Source organism: Rutilus rutilus (genome assembly GCF_951802725.1).
Source record: "Rutilus rutilus genome assembly, chromosome: 3".
NCBI classification, from domain to species: Eukaryota; Metazoa; Chordata; class Actinopteri; order Cypriniformes; family Leuciscidae; genus Rutilus; species Rutilus rutilus.
Window position 1 is genome coordinate 60,037,943 of NC_140211.1, and position 22,133 is coordinate 60,060,075.

The 22,133-nt window shown below is 39.3% G+C and overlaps 1 protein-coding gene across 2 annotated transcripts in view; it reads left to right on the forward strand.

Annotated features, from left to right (window-relative positions):
• The first annotated feature begins 7,696 nt into the window (after window positions 1–7,696).
• Window positions 7,697–22,133, forward strand: part of LOC311287182 (hydroperoxide isomerase ALOXE3-like) — a 36,630-nt gene continuing 22,193 nt past the window's right edge. Inside the window, exons 1-10 of one of the 2 annotated variants that reach the window (XM_084403852.1) lie at window positions 7,697–7,796; window positions 7,902–7,960; window positions 8,086–8,236; window positions 9,537–9,741; window positions 12,659–12,740; window positions 12,862–12,984; window positions 17,099–17,202; window positions 17,301–17,470; window positions 17,603–17,746; window positions 18,027–18,230. In XM_084403852.1, coding sequence (XP_084259978.1) covers window positions 8,093–8,236; window positions 9,537–9,741; window positions 12,659–12,740; window positions 12,862–12,984; window positions 17,099–17,202; window positions 17,301–17,470; window positions 17,603–17,746; window positions 18,027–18,230 — 1,176 coding nt within the window. In that variant the 5' untranslated portion in view covers window positions 7,697–7,796; window positions 7,902–7,960; window positions 8,086–8,092. The remainder of the gene's footprint in view (window positions 7,797–7,901; window positions 7,961–8,085; window positions 8,237–9,536; window positions 9,742–12,658; window positions 12,741–12,861; window positions 12,985–17,098; window positions 17,203–17,300; window positions 17,471–17,602; window positions 17,747–18,026; window positions 18,231–22,133) is intronic. The other variant, XM_084403853.1, reaches the window with a different exon arrangement.

Below are 22,133 nucleotides of genomic sequence, written 5' to 3' on the forward strand. Positions count from 1 at the left end.
TGATTAATATTCAGGTGATAGCGATCTCAGTGATTGGGTGGTGGTGGAGCCTGGCTGATCCCTGACATATCCACAGCCAAATGTATGCAATGTTTGTATTTTATTTTCTCATTTTAAAAACCCATTCCCTGTTGGTCTTGGTTTCCAAGTGAGATTTTTTTTTATTTATTTATTTTTTTTTTTTGAATGCCACACCACTAGCTCTGTTTTTCTGTAATCGCTTTACATGCTTTCAGAGGAGTAACAGTGGTACAATCATGGTAATATGTGTTGGATCCAGATTGAAAGTGTAAGGGCAAGAAAACGGGGGGTCCGAGGCCATCCTTCCCCGGTGGCCAAAACTCGGGTTTTCTGCAAATTCTGATTAGATGATATCAAAATTGGCAGATTGTCCTGCTCAGCAACCATAGATTAAAAAATATATATAAAAAAAAACACCTGAAACTCAGCTGGTTTTGATTGACAAAAAAAAAAAAAAAAAAAAATTAAGTGCCAGGACAAAAAGGGAGACGTCACCCCAGAGGAAAAAAACACCCCAAAAAACAAAATTATAGTGTTTCAACTCATACTGATAGCATTTGACACAATAAGAATTAATATGTTCTTCATCATAAATGCACAGTCCCCTAATTACTAGGTATTTACCTAGTAAATACATGGTAAGTTATAGTTGTTTATTGGTAATTACCACAGGTAACAAGTATGTAAATGCAGAGAAACTACAAACTAATTACTAGGTATTTACCTGGTAAGCATATGGTAAATTATAGTATTTTAGTGTGTAATTACTTAAGGTGATTAGTATGCAATTACAGAGAAACTACCAGGGAAAAAAACACCACTGTTAAATATCAACTCAACAAAGTACTGTGTACTTGTTACCTGTTTAGGTTGGTAATAACTCCGATTTAATTGTGTACTTCCTCAGAATGTAGGCAGCCAATTTTTAGAAACACCTCCAGTATTACTCATCAATTCAAGTTAGGTTTGTAGTTATCCTAGGGTTATGTTGGTAACAGTCCATGTTTATTTATTACTATCTTGAAATTAAGACGTAGTTTCCAATAAATTACCTTGTCTTACATAGTTGTTGTTCATTGCTACACCCATTTATAGAGGGTTTATCAAATAATTTACCTTACACTTACCTGGTAACTACCCCGCAGGAACAGTTTTTCATAATGTCATGGCACATCTTAAATACTGGGTATGTTCTTGCAGATGTTTTCACAATTTACTCAGTAAGTAAAGTGCAACAAATGAAGCCTTGTTTATTTCCATGGTATTACCGGAATTGTACCATATAACCTGATCATTCCCTTTTCCATATAGTCAAATTTTTTTACCTCGTATGTCCTGCAACGTTACCAAGGAAAACATGACAATTTACTCAGTAAGTAAAGTGCAACTGTACTGTAAAAGGAAGCCTTGTTTATTTCCATGGTATTACCAGACTCTTACCACATCCTTTGCTACTGCTTAAACATTTTTGAAATCACAAACTTTTACCGTGTGTTCTGCAACTTAACTAAAACATTCCAGCCTGGTCTCATTGTTAATACGTAGTATTAACACGTAATTTTCAAAGATAGAAAACTACATAGGCTACAGTTATGAAGAAAAACAACATACGTGTAATCACAATAATTTATTTATTGCGAAAATGTCAAAACCGGTACCAAAAGTCGTTCACATGACGATGTGTTGCAGTCACAGTCCTCTCTTTCAGTATATAATAATTTTGAATGAGGTAATTTACAGAGCAGAATTTAAATGATTAATCCATGAAAATGTTAATCCGGCTTCGCTCTGTGTGAAGGCGCGCGCGCTTCTCCATTTCAAATATAGTTTACCGACTGAAATACGACATGTCGCAATCTGTGACGAACATAGACGAACAGACGAGAGCCAATGAGCGTTTGATATCACTGCCGTAAAACATGTCGTAACGCTTCTTGAGGGCGCAATTTTTGAATTTGAATTCATCAACGAGCGCGGGTCCGCGGGATTTGACAGTTACAGACTGCGCTGTTGTTAAAGCCTGTGGAATGGAGATGAAGATCACTCACTGGATAAAGGGCTGAATTTGGATCTCTTTCTTGCAAACGTATGGATTCTAAAGATTTGGATTATATCAAGTAGGCTATAATAAAATTGATGTCTTTTGTGAATTTATGTTGGGTTTTGGTGTATTATTGTTCTATTGGAAAAAAACGCATTTTGTGTCTCACTGTAAATAAACTAAATATTAAAATGGTTAAACGATTAAATAAGGTACTTTTAAGGTTTTAAAGTGTATTCTTGTTTAACTGCATGTATGCTAATCCTCCGAAACGAGTTTGCAGCAGAAGGCACGAACAGAGCGAAATGTTATTAGTCTATTTCTTGAGTAAACTGCATAAATGCGACTGAAAACGTAATTGATAAGACATTTGAATGCAATAGAGTCAAAACATTAATGCCACGATTTTAATATGCATAAATAAGAATGCGTACAAATACGTCGGTATAGAGTTGTTCATACGTAAATAATTTATGTTTTTGTGCTGTTAATGCAAACATTTTACGTTTTAGTGCTGTAAATACTATACGTTTCTGTGTGTATAAAACGTAAGTAAATGTACGTATGGTAGAATTACACTTTACGTAAAAATACACACGTATTCTCATGAGATCACGTTGAACATTCTCAGTAAGTAAAGTGAAACTGGAACGTTACTGTAAAAGGAAGCCTTTTTATTTCCATGGAATTACTGGGATCTTACCCTATAATCTGTAATAGGTACAGTTACGTAGCTATAACAGATTATAGGGTAAGATCCCAGTAATTCCATGGAAATAAAAAGGCTTCCTTTTACAGTACAGTTTCACTTTACTTACTGAGTAAATTGTCATGTTTTCCTTGGTAACGTTGCAGGACATACGAGGTAAAAAATTGTGACTATATGGAAAAGGGGAATGATCAGGTTATATGGTACAATTCTGGTAATACCATGGAAATAAACAAGGCTTCATTTTACAGTACAGTTACACTTTACTTACCAAGAAAATTGTCATGTTTTCCTTGGTAACGTTGCAGGACATACTAGGAAACCAAATAAATAAAAATGTGACTATGGAAAAGGGAATGATATGGTACAATTCTGGTAATACCATGGAAATAAACAAGGCTTCATTTTACAGTACAGCTGCACTTTACTTACTGAGTAAATTGTCATGTTTTCCTTGGTAACGTTGCAGGACATACGAGGTAAAAAATTGTGACTATATGGAAAAGGGGAATGATCAGGTTATATGGTACAATTCTGGTAATACCATGGAAATAAACAAGGCTTCATTTTACAGTACAGTTACACTTTACTTACCAAGAAAATTGTCATGTTTTCCTTGGTAACGTTGCAGGACATACTAGGAAAACAAATAAATAAAAATGTGACTATGGAAAAGGGAATGATATGGTACAATTCCGGTAATACCATGGAAATAAACAAGGCTTCATTTTACAGTACAGTTTCACTTTACTTACTGAGTAAATTGTCATGTTTTCCTTGGTAACGTTGCAGGACATACGAGGTAAAAAATTGTGACTATATGGAAAAGGGGAATGATCAGGTTATATGGTACAATTCTGGTAATACCATGGAAATAAACAAGGCTTCATTTTACAGTACAGTTACACTTTACTTACCAAGAAAATTGTCATGTTTTCCTTGGTAACGTTGCAGGACATACTAGGAAAACAAATAAATAAAAATGTGACTATGGAAAAGGGAATGATATGGTACAATTCCGGTAATACCATGGAAATAAACAAGGCTTCATTTTACAGTACAGTTTCACTTTACTTACTGAGTAAATTGTCATGTTTTCCTTGGTAACGTTGCAGGACATATGAGGTAAAAAAGTGTGACTATATGGAAAAGGGAATGATCAAGTTATATGGTACAATTCCGGTAATACCATGGAAATAAACAAGGCTTCATTTTACAGTACAGTTGCACTTTACTTACTGAGTAAATTGTAAAAACATTTGCAAGAACATACCCAGTATTTAAGATGTGCCATGACATTAGGGAAAACTGTTCCTGCGGGGTAGTTACCAGGTAAGTGTAAGGTAAATTATTTGATAAACCCTCTATAAATGGGTGTAGCAATGAACAACAACTATGTAAGACAAGGTAATTTATTGGAAACTACCGTCTTAATTTCAAGATAGTAATAAATAAACATGGACTGTTACCAACATAACCCTAGGATAACTACAAACCTAACTTGAATTGATGAGTAATACTGGAGGTGTTTCTAAAAATAGTCTGCCTACATTCTGAGGAAGTACACAATTAAATCGGAGTTATTACCAACCTAAACAGGTAACAAGTACACAGTACTTTGTTGAGTTGATATTTAACAGTGGTGTTTTTTTCCCTGGTAGTTTCTCTGTAATTGCATACTAATCACCTTAAGTAATTACACACTAAAATACTATAATTTACCATATGCTTACCAGGTAAATACTTAGTAGTTAGTTTGTAGTTTCTCTGCATTTACATACTTGTTACCTGTGGTAATTACCAATAAACAACTATAACTTACCATGTATTTACCAGGTAAATACCTAGTAATTAGTTTGTAGTTTCTCTGCATTTACATACTTGTTACCTGTGGTAATTACCAATAACCAACTATAACTTACCATGTATTTACTAAGTAAATACCTAGTAATTAGGGGACTGTAAAATAAAGGGTTACCACGAATTCTTCCACCACTGTTGCTGTTGCTATAGATTTACTGTTGGAGCCATATTCTTTACATAATCAATACCCTATACTCAAGTAACACCCAAGAACACCTTTTTGCAGGTTGCTGGTTATTTTTCAGTAATACCATGAGCTGTCCTTAACAATTAATGGCTCATTTTAATAAAACATTCACGACTAACAATCGACGCGGACTGAAGACACACAGGGGCTGAATCCGAAATCTCCCCCTAAACCCTCATTCACTATTCCCTAGGTTAGCCCACCAAAACTGTTCCCTTGAAGGAGTCAATGAAAAGGAGTGAGTGAATTCAGACAGGCGTTGAGCGTACATCAGCTGGACACTCATTATTGCAGTGCAATGTCGGATTGAATAAGTGCACTCAATAATGCCACTATGGTTTCGACACCACTACAAATGGCTGTTCCCTCAAATAACATCTATTTTGAGGATTAAAGGGCGCTTTTGGATTCAGCCAGGGGTTTAAATAGACAGACTAACGAGGTAACAAGGTGATTAGTGGATAAGAAACCAGGCAGTGATTAGGGAAGAAACATGACAGGAGGCAAACACTAGGAAGACAACAAGTCAGATCACCCTCATTGTAAACATTTCTCTTTGTGAGCTTTGGTTAGAGGCGGCTGAAATGCAACTTTACGCACACCTGCCAGCCTGCGTGAAGAGGTTCTTGAGACTCCAGAGACACCAGCAGCTTCATATTCCTGTTTGTTGCTCAACAGTGGCTTTTTTATAGCTGTCCTATTAATACCATTTTGTTTTTTTGACAGAAACTTTCCTTAATAAGCCTTTCTCTGACAGAGTTCTCCTGTGCTGTAAATTACCCACAAATCTTATGAGTTCAATAATCTCTATTCAGTTTTCACACAATATTAGTTTTGTGTTACTTTTGCATAATATTGCACCATTTCATGCTTTTCATCTTCAGAAAGATCTTTCTTCCTCGCCGTATAAACTGTGACTTGCTTGATAATGTTGAACAACGTCTTTAGGCAGGGTTTCCATTTACCTGAGTAGACATTTGGAACACAGTGTATATATGTAGATGGTCAAACATTCTTTTGTATGGACTTTGCATTTTGTTTATTGAAAACTGAGAACTATTCATGTCATTATAAATGTGAAAAAAGTAAAACTCAGTGAGTGAATTGCTGGTCACACACAGTGCAGTGAAATGTGTAATAAAGAGCTCAAAAGTTGAGCTGTGGTCAGATCAGACTTCCTCTTTTGTTCAACTGCCTAACGCAACCTGTACAGTTATCAGAACTAGTGACGCAAACATAGACATGCAGATGTTAGTGGCTTGGTGTAGAAATGTTGAGTTGCATGTTGTGTCCACATATAAGTGTCTGCTTTCCCCTCCATCTGTGTCAGTCCTAAATGCCATAGATCAGTGGTGTCGTCCCATTGAAGCGTTAACGGTGTGTTAATCCAGTGCTTTGCAGGACAGTTGGCTAGTACCAGCTATAGCTGTAGCCATCCCTCAGTCTAGCTGTTTAGCCCTCTGGCTCACGAACTGGTCGTGACTTGTGATCGCATAGTCGAGTCAAGTCACCTTTATTTATAAAGTGCTTTTTACAGATTGTTTCAAAGCAGCTTTCCAGAGATAACAGGAAAATAATGCACCAAAGGGTAACACTTTAGAATACTGTTCCTTCATCAATGAATAATTACACAGGAACAAACGAGTAACGCATTATTAACATTCTAGTAACTACTATTAACTAACAAGAAACTCTGATTAACAAATTAGTAAGTCATAGCGCTCAGATGAATGTAGTAGTTCACTATTAGCTAATCAATAACTACTATTTTTTTCATACCTCCCAGAGAACTACTATCTACAGGTTCATAATTAACATGAATAATGCATAATTTATAATAAAAGGTAATGGTAACCCACTAGTAATGACTCAAGTGTTACTACATCATTCTAAAGGAACTACTAATTATTTGGATCAGTATCTAAAGTGAATAACTGTGATAACTACCTAATATTGACTGAAGTCACTGTAAGCTTTTGAGATTTTTGTAAGATTTTGAATAGCAATTCCTTCCAATAGATTTGGTAACACTTTAGTCATTACTAGTGTGTTCCCATGATCTTCACTTTAGTCATTACTAGTGTGTTCCCATGATCTTCACTTTAGTCATTACTAGTGTGTTCCCATGATCTTCACTTTAGATACTGATCCAAATTATTAGTAGTTCCTTTAGAAGGATGTAGTAACACTTGAGTCATTACTAGTGGGCTACCATTACCTTATATTAAACATTGTGCATTATAAATATTTATTAACTTGTATATAGTAGTTCTTATAGTCTTCAGTGAGGTATAAAAATAGTAGTTATTGATTAGCTAATAGTGAACTACCACATTCGACTGAACGCTATGACTTACTAATTCATTAATCAGAGTGTCTTGTTAGTTAAAAGTAGTTACTAGAGTGTTACTAACGCATTACTCATTTGTTCCTGTGTAGTTATTCATTAATGAAGGAACAGTATTCTAAAGTGTTACCCAACAAAGTTAGTTTCTGCTGTACAGCAGATCTAGAAGAAAGAAAGATCTGTCAGTTACAATTGGTAATCATTCATCACCTTCAGTTCCTCTATTATGTGGGCTCCCACAAGGGTCCATATTGAGTCCTTTTGTATTTTCCCTGTATGTTACCTTTGTGCCAACACTGTTAAGTGTCTCGATGATGTAAAATGCTTGATGACTAATAATTATCTCCACTTAGGGGTTTTTTGGGGTGTATTTTTTGACTGCGAGTTGAATTTTGCAAAACGGGTTAGTGCTGTGTTGAAAACTAGTTCCCTTTCGAGAGGTCTCTCGTTTGAAGATTTCCCTTATTTGTACAAAGGAAGGAAGGGATTTTTAGATTGGGTGTCATGACAGTGACGAAAATGAATACCTTACAAGAAAGTTATAAAATGCTTGGAGACTTCTGCTCTTGGCCTCTTCTTGTTCAGGTCATTTTGAAAGGAACAAGGTCCTTGTTTTGGCAAAAACCTGGTAATAAAACTTTAAAGATCTTTGCTACAGAGTTCAATTCAAATGTATTTCATTTCTGTGGTAATTTTCATGACATAAACTGCTCTCTCTTTACAATCAATCTAGTTACAACAGTCGTTGCAATTCTTACAGCAGTAACATTGTGAGCTCTCTTACAGAAAAAGGTGAGAATCTCTCTCTCTCTCTTTCACTTATGCACTCTCTCTCCCTCTCTGGACTTGGTGATGTTCTTTGGTGGTCTCATCATGTTTGGATTTTCTCTTAAAAATCATTGTCTATTACTTTGCAGAACAGCCATGGTGATCTACACAGTAACGGCGTACACAGGAAAGGGGCTTTTGGCGGGCACCACTAGCCGTATCCACATCCAGCTGCGTGGCACTGAGGCTGAGAGTGAGGAACAGAACCTAAATCCCATTAAGGGGTTTTTGCAAGGATCGGTAAGTGCACCCAATTAAACCAACATTGAGGAGTTTTTGACTAAAAACCATCAGTCAACACTACATTTAATGGAAGATATTTGAAAGAGTGAGAATAAAAGTTGTGTGGAGTAATGAAAAAAAATCTTTTTTATTTACCTTAAAATTATCGTCCCATATGTACGACGACGTGTTAGGGACATTGTAGGTAAAAAAAAACTGAATATCCGTGAAAAAATACCCACATTGCTTCACTTTGCTCTCAGACTGAACCTGCTCAGCCCGCGTCACGAGGCGCCATCCAGAGAGCACCAGGGCCAACAGCTTTGACCCAATTCCTCGATGGCTGAGGCAAGCTGTGAAAGGAAGAAACAGCCTATAGCCCAATCAATCTAACACTGTTTTGCCTAAAAGCCAGTCTTTCATTGGCCAGGCACGTTTGACAGCCATATGCTTCATACTAGTTGCACTAGTTCTAATATTATGCACAGTCGTAACATTCCAGGAGAAAACTCGGAATTGAAACTAGAATATTATAAAGTCACAAATTTGGGAGAAAAAAACTCGCACAAAACTTGAAGTGAAGGTACCACGTCACTTCACAAGGCTGTACCTCATCACACCAGTCCACCATAAACATGTATCTCACATGCACACGTTAGTGAGGAAGTGCAACATGTTAGCCTGTCAAACATGCATGGCCAGTAATAAAGACTAGCTATTACATTAAATTCATAGCAGGTTATCATGAATATCCAAAGCAAAACAGTGTCAATAGATTAATCGGGTAGGCTATAGGCTGTTTCTTCCATTCACAGCTCGCCTCAGCCTCAGCTATCAGGAAATTGGTTCAGAAAGGACGCTGTCCCTGCGTGCTCTCAAGGATGATGCCTTTGTGTTGTGGGCTGTGGATCAGGTTCAGGTTGAATGCAAAGTGAAGCAGTGTGTTTCCATTACCGGCCAGGGACGCTTCAGTGTTTCAGACTAGTTGCACCTCCTCACTAACATGTGCCTGTGGGATCTTAGTTTGTGGTGCTACATCCTTGCAATATAAAGAAATGTGGTTCCTTGACACTATTTTTCAGAGTTTTTTCTTGCAAATTTTTGACTTTTATAATCACAGAATATTCTTCTTTGGTGCAAATTTGTGTTTTTTTTCCATGCAAACTTGTTATTTTATAATCTCAGAATATTTTTGTTTTTTTCATGGAAATTCTGAGTTTCTCCGCTGAATTTTAAACCCCCTCCCCCAATTGCATATTATTAAAATTTGTTTTACCTACAAAGACCCTAATACGCCATTGTAAATCTGTCTTTGCAGGAGCGAGAATTTAAGATTGACTGTGAAGCGTCCCTGGGAGAGCTCATAGCTGTCAAGCTCCACTCCAAGCCGTTTATGGGTCTTCTTCACAACCAGTGGTTCTGTGATAAGATCTTGATCAACACTCCAGAAGGTGCCAAGATTTTGTTCCCGTGCTACTGCTGGCTCGACTGCAACGAGAGGCTCGTTTTAAGACCTGCTAAAGGTAGGCACTCCCATTTCAAGTCATGGCCAAAATTCACATTTACCGGTGTACTTGAAAGTTCAGTGGTGATGTTTTGCTAATAAACTGCATGTGCACACACACACACACACACACACACACACACACACACACACACACACACACACACACGATCAATACTTTTTATAATCTCTTTGCAGTGGGCTTGCTTAACCCACCCAGCTGCAACCTATATGCAAAACAAGTTTATGTCCATGCCCAAGGGTTAGGTGCAACTTGGAGTTGAAACGAGTGTTCATATTTAGAGCATCCTATTTCAATAATGGTCATGGTTTTACTACAATCATTTATGTGGGTGATGTCTGGGTTGTTTGAGATATCACACAGAGAGTTATTGCCTATATATTTTTTAATGAACCAGTTAATGTGTACAGCACAGCTTTTATACATTTTTATTGTTACTTCCTGCATATTGTTAATGCTTTGTGACAGGTCCACCAGCTATGTAAGCTATGCGCACACACACACACACACACACACACACACACACACACACACACACACACACACACACACACACACACACACACACACACACACACACACACACACACACACACATACTTTTATTTGGATCTGAAAGACATTACAAAGAAAACAAGATCCAAATACTCTGGGAAGAGTCTTTGACAAGGTGACAGATCTACAGTTCATTAATGGCTCTCACACTTGTACAGGTCCTTCCATTTATGATTCTCAACACATTAAGGATAAACAAATCATCTCCGTCTCGATATTTGCACGCTCCCTATGATGCAGCCCCCCTAACTGCATCCCCCTGATCACACTCTTATGGACATGACCCAAACTTCCAAATACCAGAGTTATTAATCTACAGTTGTGTCCAAAGTTGGAGAATGAGGTCTACCAGAGGTTGATATTTCAATAGTTTGGAATAGTAGCAAGTCTCCATATACAGGTCAAAACAGCAGCCCACCTCACACACACACAGGCTTCATAACTTCATTTACAATTACAGTGTCAGGAGTATTTGGAATATATTTAAAGTAATCACTGTCAGATGTGTTATGATGAAACCAGTTAATTCGTCCAGTGCTATGCGTGTAAATCTTACTATCATGTCCACAGATGACCTTTTGCAAGTCCTTTGCAACCAGATCAACCAGACGGTCATGTCTGGCCACATAAAGTCCTTTATAACTGTAGCATCCGTTTAGTATGTGAGCAACCGTTTCATTTCCCTGCTGAGTTGGATGTAATATACAATAAGGTTCATGCTTTGATGGATACCATATTGCCAAATTGTACTGCATTGGTAGACACTGTAGTCTTGCTTTAATCATGAACATCAGAATGTCGTCTGAGATTGAGGGGTTCGTCAGGACAGAATGAGACACTGAATGGTCGGCAAATTGGAGTAATGCAAGTTTTCCTTGTAATCTGAGACCCGTCCAGTGCTGTCCGTTTTGGGTCTGTCTAAGATGAAGAATTGAGGCTCTTGCGTGTTTAATCTGTAGCTGGTGAGGTGTACTGTCATTATTGAGGATCGCCAGGGTGGAAACCAGCGGATCGGTGATTATGCTGTGGTTAAGAGCAACTCCTTCTCCGTCGGGTCCCAGCCAGGACAGCTGTATTCCTGGACGGCAGCAGAGATCGTTTAAATCCAGCCAGTCGGAGCGCTCTCCAAATCCGGCCGCTCTGATGTCTAGCTTCCCGTTCTGCTTTAGTTTAAACCCAAGAAACTGGGACTCGTTCGGTGAAGCAGCAGGTATTCTGCGACGCTGAAGGTGTAAAAACAGCGAATCGCGTGATAGTTCTCTAACAGTTGTGTCGTCATTGTTGAGCATGTTTAGAAGATGTCCTGTTCTGGAGGCGGCGTAGAGCCATTCAGTGTTTGGGGCGCCGCACCTACGTCTCTAAGCGGCTGGAAGATAATGTCCCGATTTGTACGACTATTAAGACAGAACCATTCCTCACCAGCTTCACCGTTTCGTTGTTCATCGCTGACAGTGTACGTTGTGGAATATGTATGTGTTGGAGGTGTTGGAGGTGTTGGAGTTTAGCCGTTGGTTCAGCCTGATGGCTTCAGTCTTCATCAGTATGGGGAGTGGGGCAGCATCAATCAGCCCGAGTCTTTGGGTGTACTCGTGACACAGCTCTGTGATCTGTTCCTCCCAATCGCCACTGACCTTAAATTTATGACCCAGATAAGGATATGTTTGGTGGTGTTCATACAGTCGGATGGGTTTCTGCATTAATGAGAAGGCAGGGGGCTTGTCAGACTTTGCTTTATACCATCTGTTTCCTCCACTGCGTCTTTCACACACACACACACACACACACACACACACACACACACACACACACACACACACACACACACACTTTTTTATATTGTAGAAGAATTCCTTTGAGCAAACATTTATTTCTTCATAATGATGGAGAGATAATGTCTAAAGTGTCAGATGCTCTAATAAAGTCTAACTCCTGCACAGGGTCAAGACTAGAGATCACATGGCTGTCATTGCTGTGATGTTCATTGGGTGATGGCTTGCAGATGTACTGCATACGTAGTTGTCATTCTGTTTTTTTTTTTTTTTTTTTTTTTTTTACAAAGACATCTTTTTTTTATATGTATCTCAGAAGACTGTGACTTAACTATAGGCTAATGCTACCATTAGGCTTTTTAAAATAAAGCACATCATTTGTATTCATATTAAAGTGTCATGTCAAAATTACATGGATGACAAGTCATTGTTCTATGATCAAGAAACGATATATACAAAATATAGCATATATATATATATATATATATATATATATATATATATATATATATATATATATATTTTTTTTTATGTTTTCGGTTGCAAACATAAATTTAGATTGTGAATTAATGTTGGCATTTGCATTTCAGCTTCACTTGTGTTCCAGGACACCAACCCAATAGCCCAAAGACAAAGGATGAGGCAGCTAGAGGAGCAACAAAAGTTATTTAGGTTTGTGGCCAGCACACTAATACAAGTCGGGTGTGACAGCGAAGTGTCTGCCTTATATGAAAATAAAATTAGTGAAATTAAATTCCTTCCGTTAAAATACAGCTGAATATTCTACCCCCAGGTGGCGCGTGTACGCTGAGGGCACACCTCAAGTTATTGATTGCGACACTGAGCTCGCTCTGCCAGCTGAAGTCCGATTCTCTTACACAAAGGAAAACGAGTTTTACTCCAGTGCAGCAAAGCAGTAAGTGACCAAGTCATTTTAACCCTCCTGTAGTGTTCATCTCTTTGTTACACACTGTTCAGTGTTCACGGGTCTGCTGGACCCAATATTGGGTTTTTAGAACAACACAACCATAAGAATTTAGGGAAACAACTGAACAGGTGTCAACTCTATTTTAATTTCAATTACAAGCAATATGGACAGTAGGCATATTCATGGTTAATGTTTGCCATATAGGCTTCCTCTTCCAGATCGCAATTAATCAGTAGCATCAGCAGGTTCCCATCAGTTTAGTTTCACTCGACATGAAAATGAGGGAGAAGACATTTACCATTTACCACACAGATTTTTACCATGTTTGCCTTTTCTCACCTACAATTTACACATTTCTGTTGCATCAGGATTCCATGGACCCAAGCACCACAGGAGAGATAAGTTATATTGGTAATGTAGGGGCAATGTCAGATTACTTTGGAGTATGCTTTATTCAACAATTAACTGCAATAATTCTTCAAGGATTCGCCATGTATACTCAGCTAAAAGTAGGCTACCCGATGTAATCGTAACTCGAGAGACGCATTTAGAGAGTTCATAAGTAGTGAGCCCACGACAGCAAGCTTAACCATTTCACCATTATTGTTAGGACAATGGACTGTATCAATGTTTTCTGTTTGTAGGTTAGCCTAATATTGTCATAAAAGGTAAGAGAGGACCCAAATGCGAAAATGCAAAATAACAATGTCTTTAATGAAACAAGGGAAATGACTCCAGGTAACGGGTAGAAATGTACTTGGTTACTTACGTAACCTCGGTTCCCTTAGAGATAAGGGAACGAGTACTGCGTTGCAAACGTTGTGTGAAAACTCCTTTTCTCGAGAATATTGAAGCCTTTATTTTAAAACGCATTGCAGCTGCACAGCGAGAGCATCATAGCTCGCGCGAGTGAGCTGATTGGCTCTGCTGCGGCAACTGCACAAACCTAGGGCGAGTGAGCGGGAGCGCTTGGCTCCCTGCCAGACTCGAGCGCGCCAATTTGGACGTGACAGGAGAGTATAAATTCAGAGAAAACTCGCCATATGACAGGTCTATATCAACTGAAGCGAAACACCTGATATGAGCGAAAACGCAGTACTCGTTCCCTTATCTCTAAGGGAACCGAGGTTACGTAAGTAACCAAGTACGTTCCCTCACGAGAGTGTTCTCTCGTACTGTGTTGCATCCTTGTTCAGATGTCTGAGATCTAAAATGGTCTTTCTTCGGAACGAGAAAATAACGTCTGTAAAACCCCGACTCGCTTTGTGATGCGGGGACTATCTCGATAGCCCCTTTCGCCAACAGACATGAAACCTTGGTGCGGAGGACATGAGCTATGGTGCTCCTTACCGTGGTTTAAAAAAAAAAAAAAACGCAAAAGCGCTGTGGTCTGCGGCGAACTCAAGTGAGTAGCCGCGCTTTATAATGTTCCTCACCCAATCTGAGACTCCGGGGATGGCCTGCCAAGCCAGAGCCCAATGAGTCAGAGGTAAAATCATATCTGACGGTGGAACGCCCAGACTTGGGGGCCCGAACCGCCGTGGGTTTATGTGAGAGAATTTGCTCGATTTGTGCTTTGTCTGGGTCGCTGTTAAAACAGGGTTTTTTTAGGGCGCCGTGAAGCCGAACTGGAGTGCTTCGGGAGGAAGTGCTTCATAGCACTGGAAGCCTTTTGGGCTTCGGTGAAGCGCTCTGCGAAGCCGCTGACTGATGGGCTGAAGAGTCCAGTTGTGGAGAACGGTGAGTCGAGGAAGGCGGTCTTGTCCGCGTCCCCGATCTCAGTCAAATTCAGACATAAGTGGCGCTCCAATACTACTAGGCTGTTCATGTTGCGGCCGATGGCCTGAGCAGTGGTCTTTGTTGCCCGTAGCACCAAGTCTGTAGCACTTCTGAGGTCCTTGAAGCATCCGGATCAGGGCCTGACTCATCCATAGCGTGGAGGAGCTTAGCCTGGAACACCTGAAGGGTCGCCATGGCGTGTAGTGCAGAGGCGGCTTGACCGGCGGCAGAATTGCCGAAGTAGTCCTGCACGGCTTGGACGGGTGCACCGCTTTTGACCTCCAACTTCCTGCAGTGGGAGGGCACAAATGCGCGGCAACCACTTCCTCAAGTGGCGGGAGCGTCACGTAGCCCTTTTCCTCAGCGCCGTCAACAGTGGAGAACGTGGTAGAGGAAGAAGAGCACAAACGCACTGAGAAGGGCGCGCACCAACTCTTTGTGAGCTCCTCATGGACCTCAGGGAGAAATGGAGCAGCGCGCTGGCGAGGGGCCGTTTGGAGCCAATCACTCTGTGGGGGAGGCGGGGGGCGGGGTCTGCGGGAGGCGGGGTCTGCAGAGCCCGACCAATCCTCACTCTCAGATGCCACCACTGAAAGTGCGTCATCCAGTTCCTCAGCAGATCCGCCAAAGGAAACGAGTCCCGCCGCTGCAACAGAGGGGCGTTGGTCGCTTCTGACGAACCGAACTGGAGATGGAGGTAAGGTACGGGACCCGGCGTGCACATGCTGAAATCACCGCGTTCAGGGATCCTCTGATCGCGCCGCTTCTTCATACGGGGCAGGACAGCCACAGGCATGCTGTCACAGTGATGACAGCCGCCTTTAGTGAGCACTGCATCGGCGTGCTCAGGGCCGAGACTGGGTGTGTCGGTCTTACACATGCAGGGGAACCCCGCAGGAATTGCAGATGGGAAGCGCATTTGTAACAACGCGCTTCCGCTGTTAAAACAGCGATTTGCTCTTTTAGAAAAGCTTGCAAAGGATACTCGCCGGATGCCACAGGGAAACGCTTGCTGGCAAAGTCTGCCGACGACGCGAAGCTGTTCCGCTGAGAGGCTGTTCTACGGCGAGGCGGCTTCCAATCGGGAGAAATCAGCGACGAGGTGTGTCTCAGAGCTGAAGGAGATCTGTCATATGGCGAGTTTTCTCTGAATTTATACTCTCCTGTCACGTCCAAATTGGCGCGCTCGAGTCTGGCAGGGCGCAAATCGCTCCCATTGGATCGCACGCTCCTGCTCACTCGCCATAGGTTTGTGCAGTTGCCGCAGCAGAGCCAATCAGCTCACTCGCGCGAGCTATGATGCTCTCGCTGTGCAGCTGCAATGCGTTTTAAAATAAAGGCTTCAATATTCTCGAGAAAAGGAGTTTTCCCACAGCGTTTGCAACGCAGTACGAGAGAACGTTCTCGTAAGGGAACAGAAAACTTCCTCTTATAAAGATGAAGAACAGAAACAGACGACAATCTGGGCGTTAAGGCAAATAACAGAAATCCCCTTGTAGTAAATACACAGAGCTGGGCACAGCAGATAAGCCCAGGGTCTGGCGGCGACAAGCCTCAGGTCTCTCAGAGAGGAAAAGGTTGGCAGCAGGCGGGGTACAGGCGCTGGCCGGTCTTCAGCAGCAGGTAAACTGGGCAGAGTATAGAGTAAGCGAATTATTCAGCATTCACAGAGAATTAGCAGTACAGACCAGATCCCGACAAGACTCAGACAGGACAGGAACGTGAAGGGAATAGAAAGAGAGCTCCTTGCATAGTGATTAACGTAATAATCTGGCAAAGAAGCAGGACAAGAGAAAGCTAGAAGTAGCAAACACAATCAGAAGGGAAACAAGAACAGGTGTGGGAGAATTAGCGCGATAGCTAGGAGAAACTAGGAACAGCTGAGAGAGAGTGAAGGTGCGTGTGATTATGTGTGTGCGTAATGGAGGGTGTGTGTGTGTGTGTGTGCGCGAGTGTGGCCAGAAGAGGGAGAAAGAGAAAGAGAAAGATACCAGACTCATAACAAATATGGTGTGTTTTTTAGTGATAGATTGCACTGGTGGAAATGCTAAATATTTATAGCTAGATTAAATTTTAAGTATGCTTTAGTTAAAAATGAACTGTGGTGATTTAAAAACATGATCCATGTATATACAGTGTATTTTGTATGGAAGTGGATTGCATTCACAAAATAGCTTTGTCTTCTTGAAGACAGTAATAATATAATATCTAATAGTAACTTCAAAGATGATCACAACTAAAGCTAGGATGGACCATAGGTCATATATCAAGGCTAGTTACACTATTAATGTTTGCATTGTGTACCTGTGTATTCTGTGTGCAGGTTAGCTGCTCTGAAGCTAACTGGATTAGCTGACAGCAGAAAATCGTGGGAAAGCATCGGCCAAATGAAAACACTCTTTTGTGGAGATGGAAACAAAACCATTGGTAGTCATCTTAAATGAATGAACTGTTCAAAATGACTGTATTGCAAATAAATTACTGTCTGTACTGTAGCATGTGTTCTGACACAGCATGCTTTGCAGAATACATTCAGGAGCACTGGGATGAGGACGAGTTCTTTGGCTACCAGTTTCTGAATGGCCTCAATCCCATGATGATCCAGCGCTGCTCAACTCTGCCCACGAATTTCCCCGTCACAGATGACATGGTCAAAGGCTCACTAAAAGGGAGCAGGTTGGAGCAGGAGATGAAGGTACGCTACTTGCTCCTGGCAATGATGGGCAAGTTCTTCTCGAGATTTGGAATGACTGGGTCTGGTTTGCTTTGATTTTGCCTAATTTCCTGGGTTTCTTCATTATTTGGTGTGACCTACCCCCATACCCAGAAAGGGAACATCTTCCTGTCTGACTATAAGATGATGGACGGGCTGGTGGGGAATGTTGTCAATGGCAGGCAGCAGTATCTCACGGCTCCCCTGGTCCTGCTGTACTGCAACCCTCAAGGCATGATGAAGCCCATCGCCATTCAGGTGCGTATCTTGCATCCGGAGTGCAGAAATCCACAGGTTATGAATATAACCTCGGCTCTTTGAGGGAGAACACAAGACATCACCCTGTATAGGATATCGTTTATTCAAACAAGTCTGAATGATTAAACATTAAATAAATTTTTTTTAGGATGTCAGTGTCTTTATAGAGAAGCCGTGGAAATCCTTTCTCATTTTCTTAAAAGAGAGAAAAATAATAACCCAGATTCCCTCAGAAACCGTTTGTACCATTTTCACGGATGTTCAAATTTAATCTGCACAGTTAAGGCAAAAGCCCAGCAAAGACAATCCCATCTTCCTCCCGACGGATTCAAAGGGCGACTGGAAACTGGCCAAGATCTTTGTCCGAAACGCAGAGTTTGGCGTTCACGAGGTGGACTTTCACCTGCTGAGGACTCACCTGCTGGCGGAGGTGTTCACCGTGGCCACATGGCGCAATCTTCCCTCTCCACACCCTCTCTACAAGGTATTGAATCTGTCGCGCATGAGTTGGTTTGACGTGTGAACGGTGAGGGCTCATAGAACAACAGGGGTGTGTTCCAGACATGTCATATGACAGAGACGTTTAACAACTTTTTTATTTTTCTATCATATTATACAATGATCATCACATTTCCATAATTCATAACAATACTTAATAACAATGAGTAATAAATAACATTTTAAATTCAATATTAATTCCTTCAAATTTCAGCAATACCATTGAAACACTAATTTATCATCATCATTCACAAAAATAAAATTTGCATTTAAACACCACTTTTTTATTTTTTTATTAGCATATCATTGTTCATTTTATAAAATTCATACTCTATTTTAACTCTGGATTCTACCAAAGCTTGGAACAATTCTACTATATGAATTCTTTTATCTTCATTTTCAATTTTATATGCTTTCCAAATAGTTAACTTCGCTTGACCAATTAAGAAGTTGGAGAAGGTGCAGGACTCACTTTGACACTTAATATATTTAAACCCAAAAATAAATACTGTTTTTGAAAAATTCCAACCAAAACCTTCAAATATATTTTCTAACAGATTCAAAAGAGGTACAATTCTATAACAGTCGGAGAAAATGTGAAACACAGTATCCAATACATTACAAAATTTACAAACTGAAGATGTACTAAAGTTGCACTTAAACAAAACTGTTTTTGTTGCTAATGCACAGTGCAGGATACGCCACTGTAAATCTCCTGATCATTTTTGGCAATGGACTTTTATAAAATAAACGCCATTAAGGTGATTGAACATCAGGGAGAGATAAATAACTCCTCCATTTTGTATCCGTCTTATTTTTAAGTTGTTCACAAAATCTTGGCTTATCACAAGCTATATACAAAAGTCGCTTACTGCTTTCTGAAAATGTTGAAGTTCTTTTAAGGAAAGAAGTTGTCTCATATCCCCATTATCCTGCCAATTATATGGTGTTACAAATAATTCAGGAAAAAAAACTTAAAATAATCTTCAAGAAACTTGTTAAATGATATAGAAAATGATGATTTTTAACTTGCTTAAAACATTCTTCACTATCCTTTCTGACTTCCTGCCCATTTGTTTAGTTATTTGTTGTGCACAAAACCATGTACTATGTTCAGTGTCAACTAAATCTGCCACTTTTAACCCTCGTGTTATGTTGGAATTCTGTGCACTCCCCTTATGGTCCGGGTCAAATTGACCCGCATTGGATTCAATACAATTCCTCAAAAATCACACTATGAAAAACATCAAAGATTCAGGTTCAAACTGTAAACTTTTAATATCAGCATTTGTCAAATATTCCAAAAAATATATATCTGAAGTTATGATTTAATGAAAATGCTTTTTAACCATTTTTTAAAACTATTTAAAATTTGAATATACGTTATATTTATATATATTTGCATATACATTTTTTTAACTTTTTTTTTTTTTTTTTTGCTTAGAACATCATAACTGAACAATTAATCAATTAATCTGAGCTCATTTTTCCTGCTGTCTATGTCGAAGTCTCAAGATATTTCAGATATCTTGAATATATAAATGAGAGCTTATTTTACTATCTGTGTCTTCTATCAAAATCTTCTATCTGTCTTCTATCATTTGTAATTTGCAATTAATTCTGAACACCATGATTTAGCTTTTTCAAGTGTGTTTGGTTTGGGTTAGATCACTTTTAGATACACTTACACTTTAGAACTGGAGTTGATGCCCTGACATACAGAAAATAAATGTTTTTATTTTGTGTCTGTACAGTTGCTTTTGAATAGCTGCCTATGATGGACATCACAAACGTAATAGTAATTTTGTTTGTATTTGTCAAAAAAAAAACAACAACACCAGTATGTTGAAACTTTGCATGCATGTTCATGATGATAAATGAGAAAAAGTCACAAAATATCAAGAAAAAATGTTTAATATTATTTCAGTAGCTTGAAAAAATAAATGATAGGTAATTTTTACCATCTGTGGCTGACAAAATATTTTTCTGTATTGAAATAAGTGTGGAAAACCTATTTTTTTAGCTTCATAATGTAGAAAAAAATAAAATAACAAAATATAACCAAGAAATGTTATTATTTTGGGTCCGTACAGTTGCCTTAGAGCGTTAAAATATGCGGGTCAAATTGACCCGCGAACATCACGAAAGGAACATTTATTTTGTTTGTATATGTCAAAAAACACCAGCATGTTGAAACTTTGCATGCATGTTCATGATGATAAATGAGAAAAAGTCACAAAATATCAAGAAAAAAAAAAAAGGTTTAATGTTATTTCAGGTAGCTTGAAAAAATAAATGATAGGTAATTTTTACCATCTGTGGCTGACAAAATATTTTTCTGCATTGAAATAAGTGTGGAAAACAATTTTTTTTAGCTTCATAAGGTAGTAAAAAAATAAAATAACAAAATATAACCAAGAAATGTTATTATTTTGGGTCCGTACAGTTGCCTTAGAGCGTTAAAATATGCGGGTCAAATTGACCCGCGAACATCACGAAAGGAACAGTAATTTTGTTTGTATATGTCAAAAAACACCAGCATGTTGAAACTTTGCATGCATGTTCATGATGATAAATGAGAAAAAGTCACAAAATATCAAGAAAAAAAACATAGGTTAACCAGTATTTCCAACAACTAGAAAATCAAAACGGGTCAAATTGACCCGCAACATAACACAAGGGTTAAAACACCAGATGAAATACAAGTGTTAATTTCAATACTTGGCAAGTTGGATACGGATGACATAGCCATGAATTATGAAAAAGTGGTTCTTCAAGACCAAAATAATTCTCTCTTTACATCTTAAATATACTCCATGCTCTTAATACAGACTGATAGAATCCATTTATACCCAAACCTTCGATTGCATTGTTAGAAATAAGGAATAATTGTCTATCAAGTCCCATTTTACTAACTGCTCGTAATACTGCTAAACCATACATAATCCATGGTTGCAGATCAGTGTTATACAGCAGTTTTTGAGCTGATTTTAGTCTCATAGCTTTCCATTTAGCGGTTAGATCAATGAGACATTGACCATCCTCAACCACAGGTAAATGCAGTATGCCTGGATGAACCCAATGATGACCTCCCCAGAAAAAGTTCACAAAGTGTTTCTGGAGTAGCTGTAAAAGTCCAGCTGGAGGGTCTAAACCAGTCAGTCGATGCCACAACATTGAAGCAGCTAAGTTGTTTATCACTAAAACTCTGCCTCTACTTGATAACTGTGGCCGAATCCAATTCCATCTCTTCAATCGTCCCAATATCTTCGCAACCACTCCATCCCAATTCCTTGTCATATACTGCTGAGTGCCAAAAAAGATTCCAAGGATCTTCAATCCCTCTGTGTTCCAGTGGCACTGTTGTGGAAGATGAGGTGGAACTTCTTCCTGCCACTGACCACAAAGTAATGCTTCCGTTTTATTCCAATTTACCTTCGCTGAAGATGCTTTCTGAAACCAGTCCAGACACTTGCTCAATTGAAAAATGTCTTCTTGAGATCTTATTATGACTGTAACGTCATCAGCATAGGCAATAAGCCTTACTACAGTAGTTTCTGATATATTAGGATTGAGGACTGAAATACCTTGTAGCTTTTCTCTAAGAACTCTCAATAAAGGTTTGACGGATATTGAATACAAGAGTCCCGAGAGGCTGCATCCTTGTCTTACGCCAAGGTCAAGTGATAAAAGGCCCACATCAAGTCCATAAATCTCAGTAAAATGCAACAAATCTCGCACAAGAAAAAGGTTATCAAAAATAGAACGTCTTGGAATACAATAAGACTGGTCTTTATAAATGATCGAAGCCATAAAATTTTTCAAGCGGTTTGTTAATGCCTTTGAAAGTATTTTATAATCTATCCCTAAAAGGGAGATAGGGCGCCAG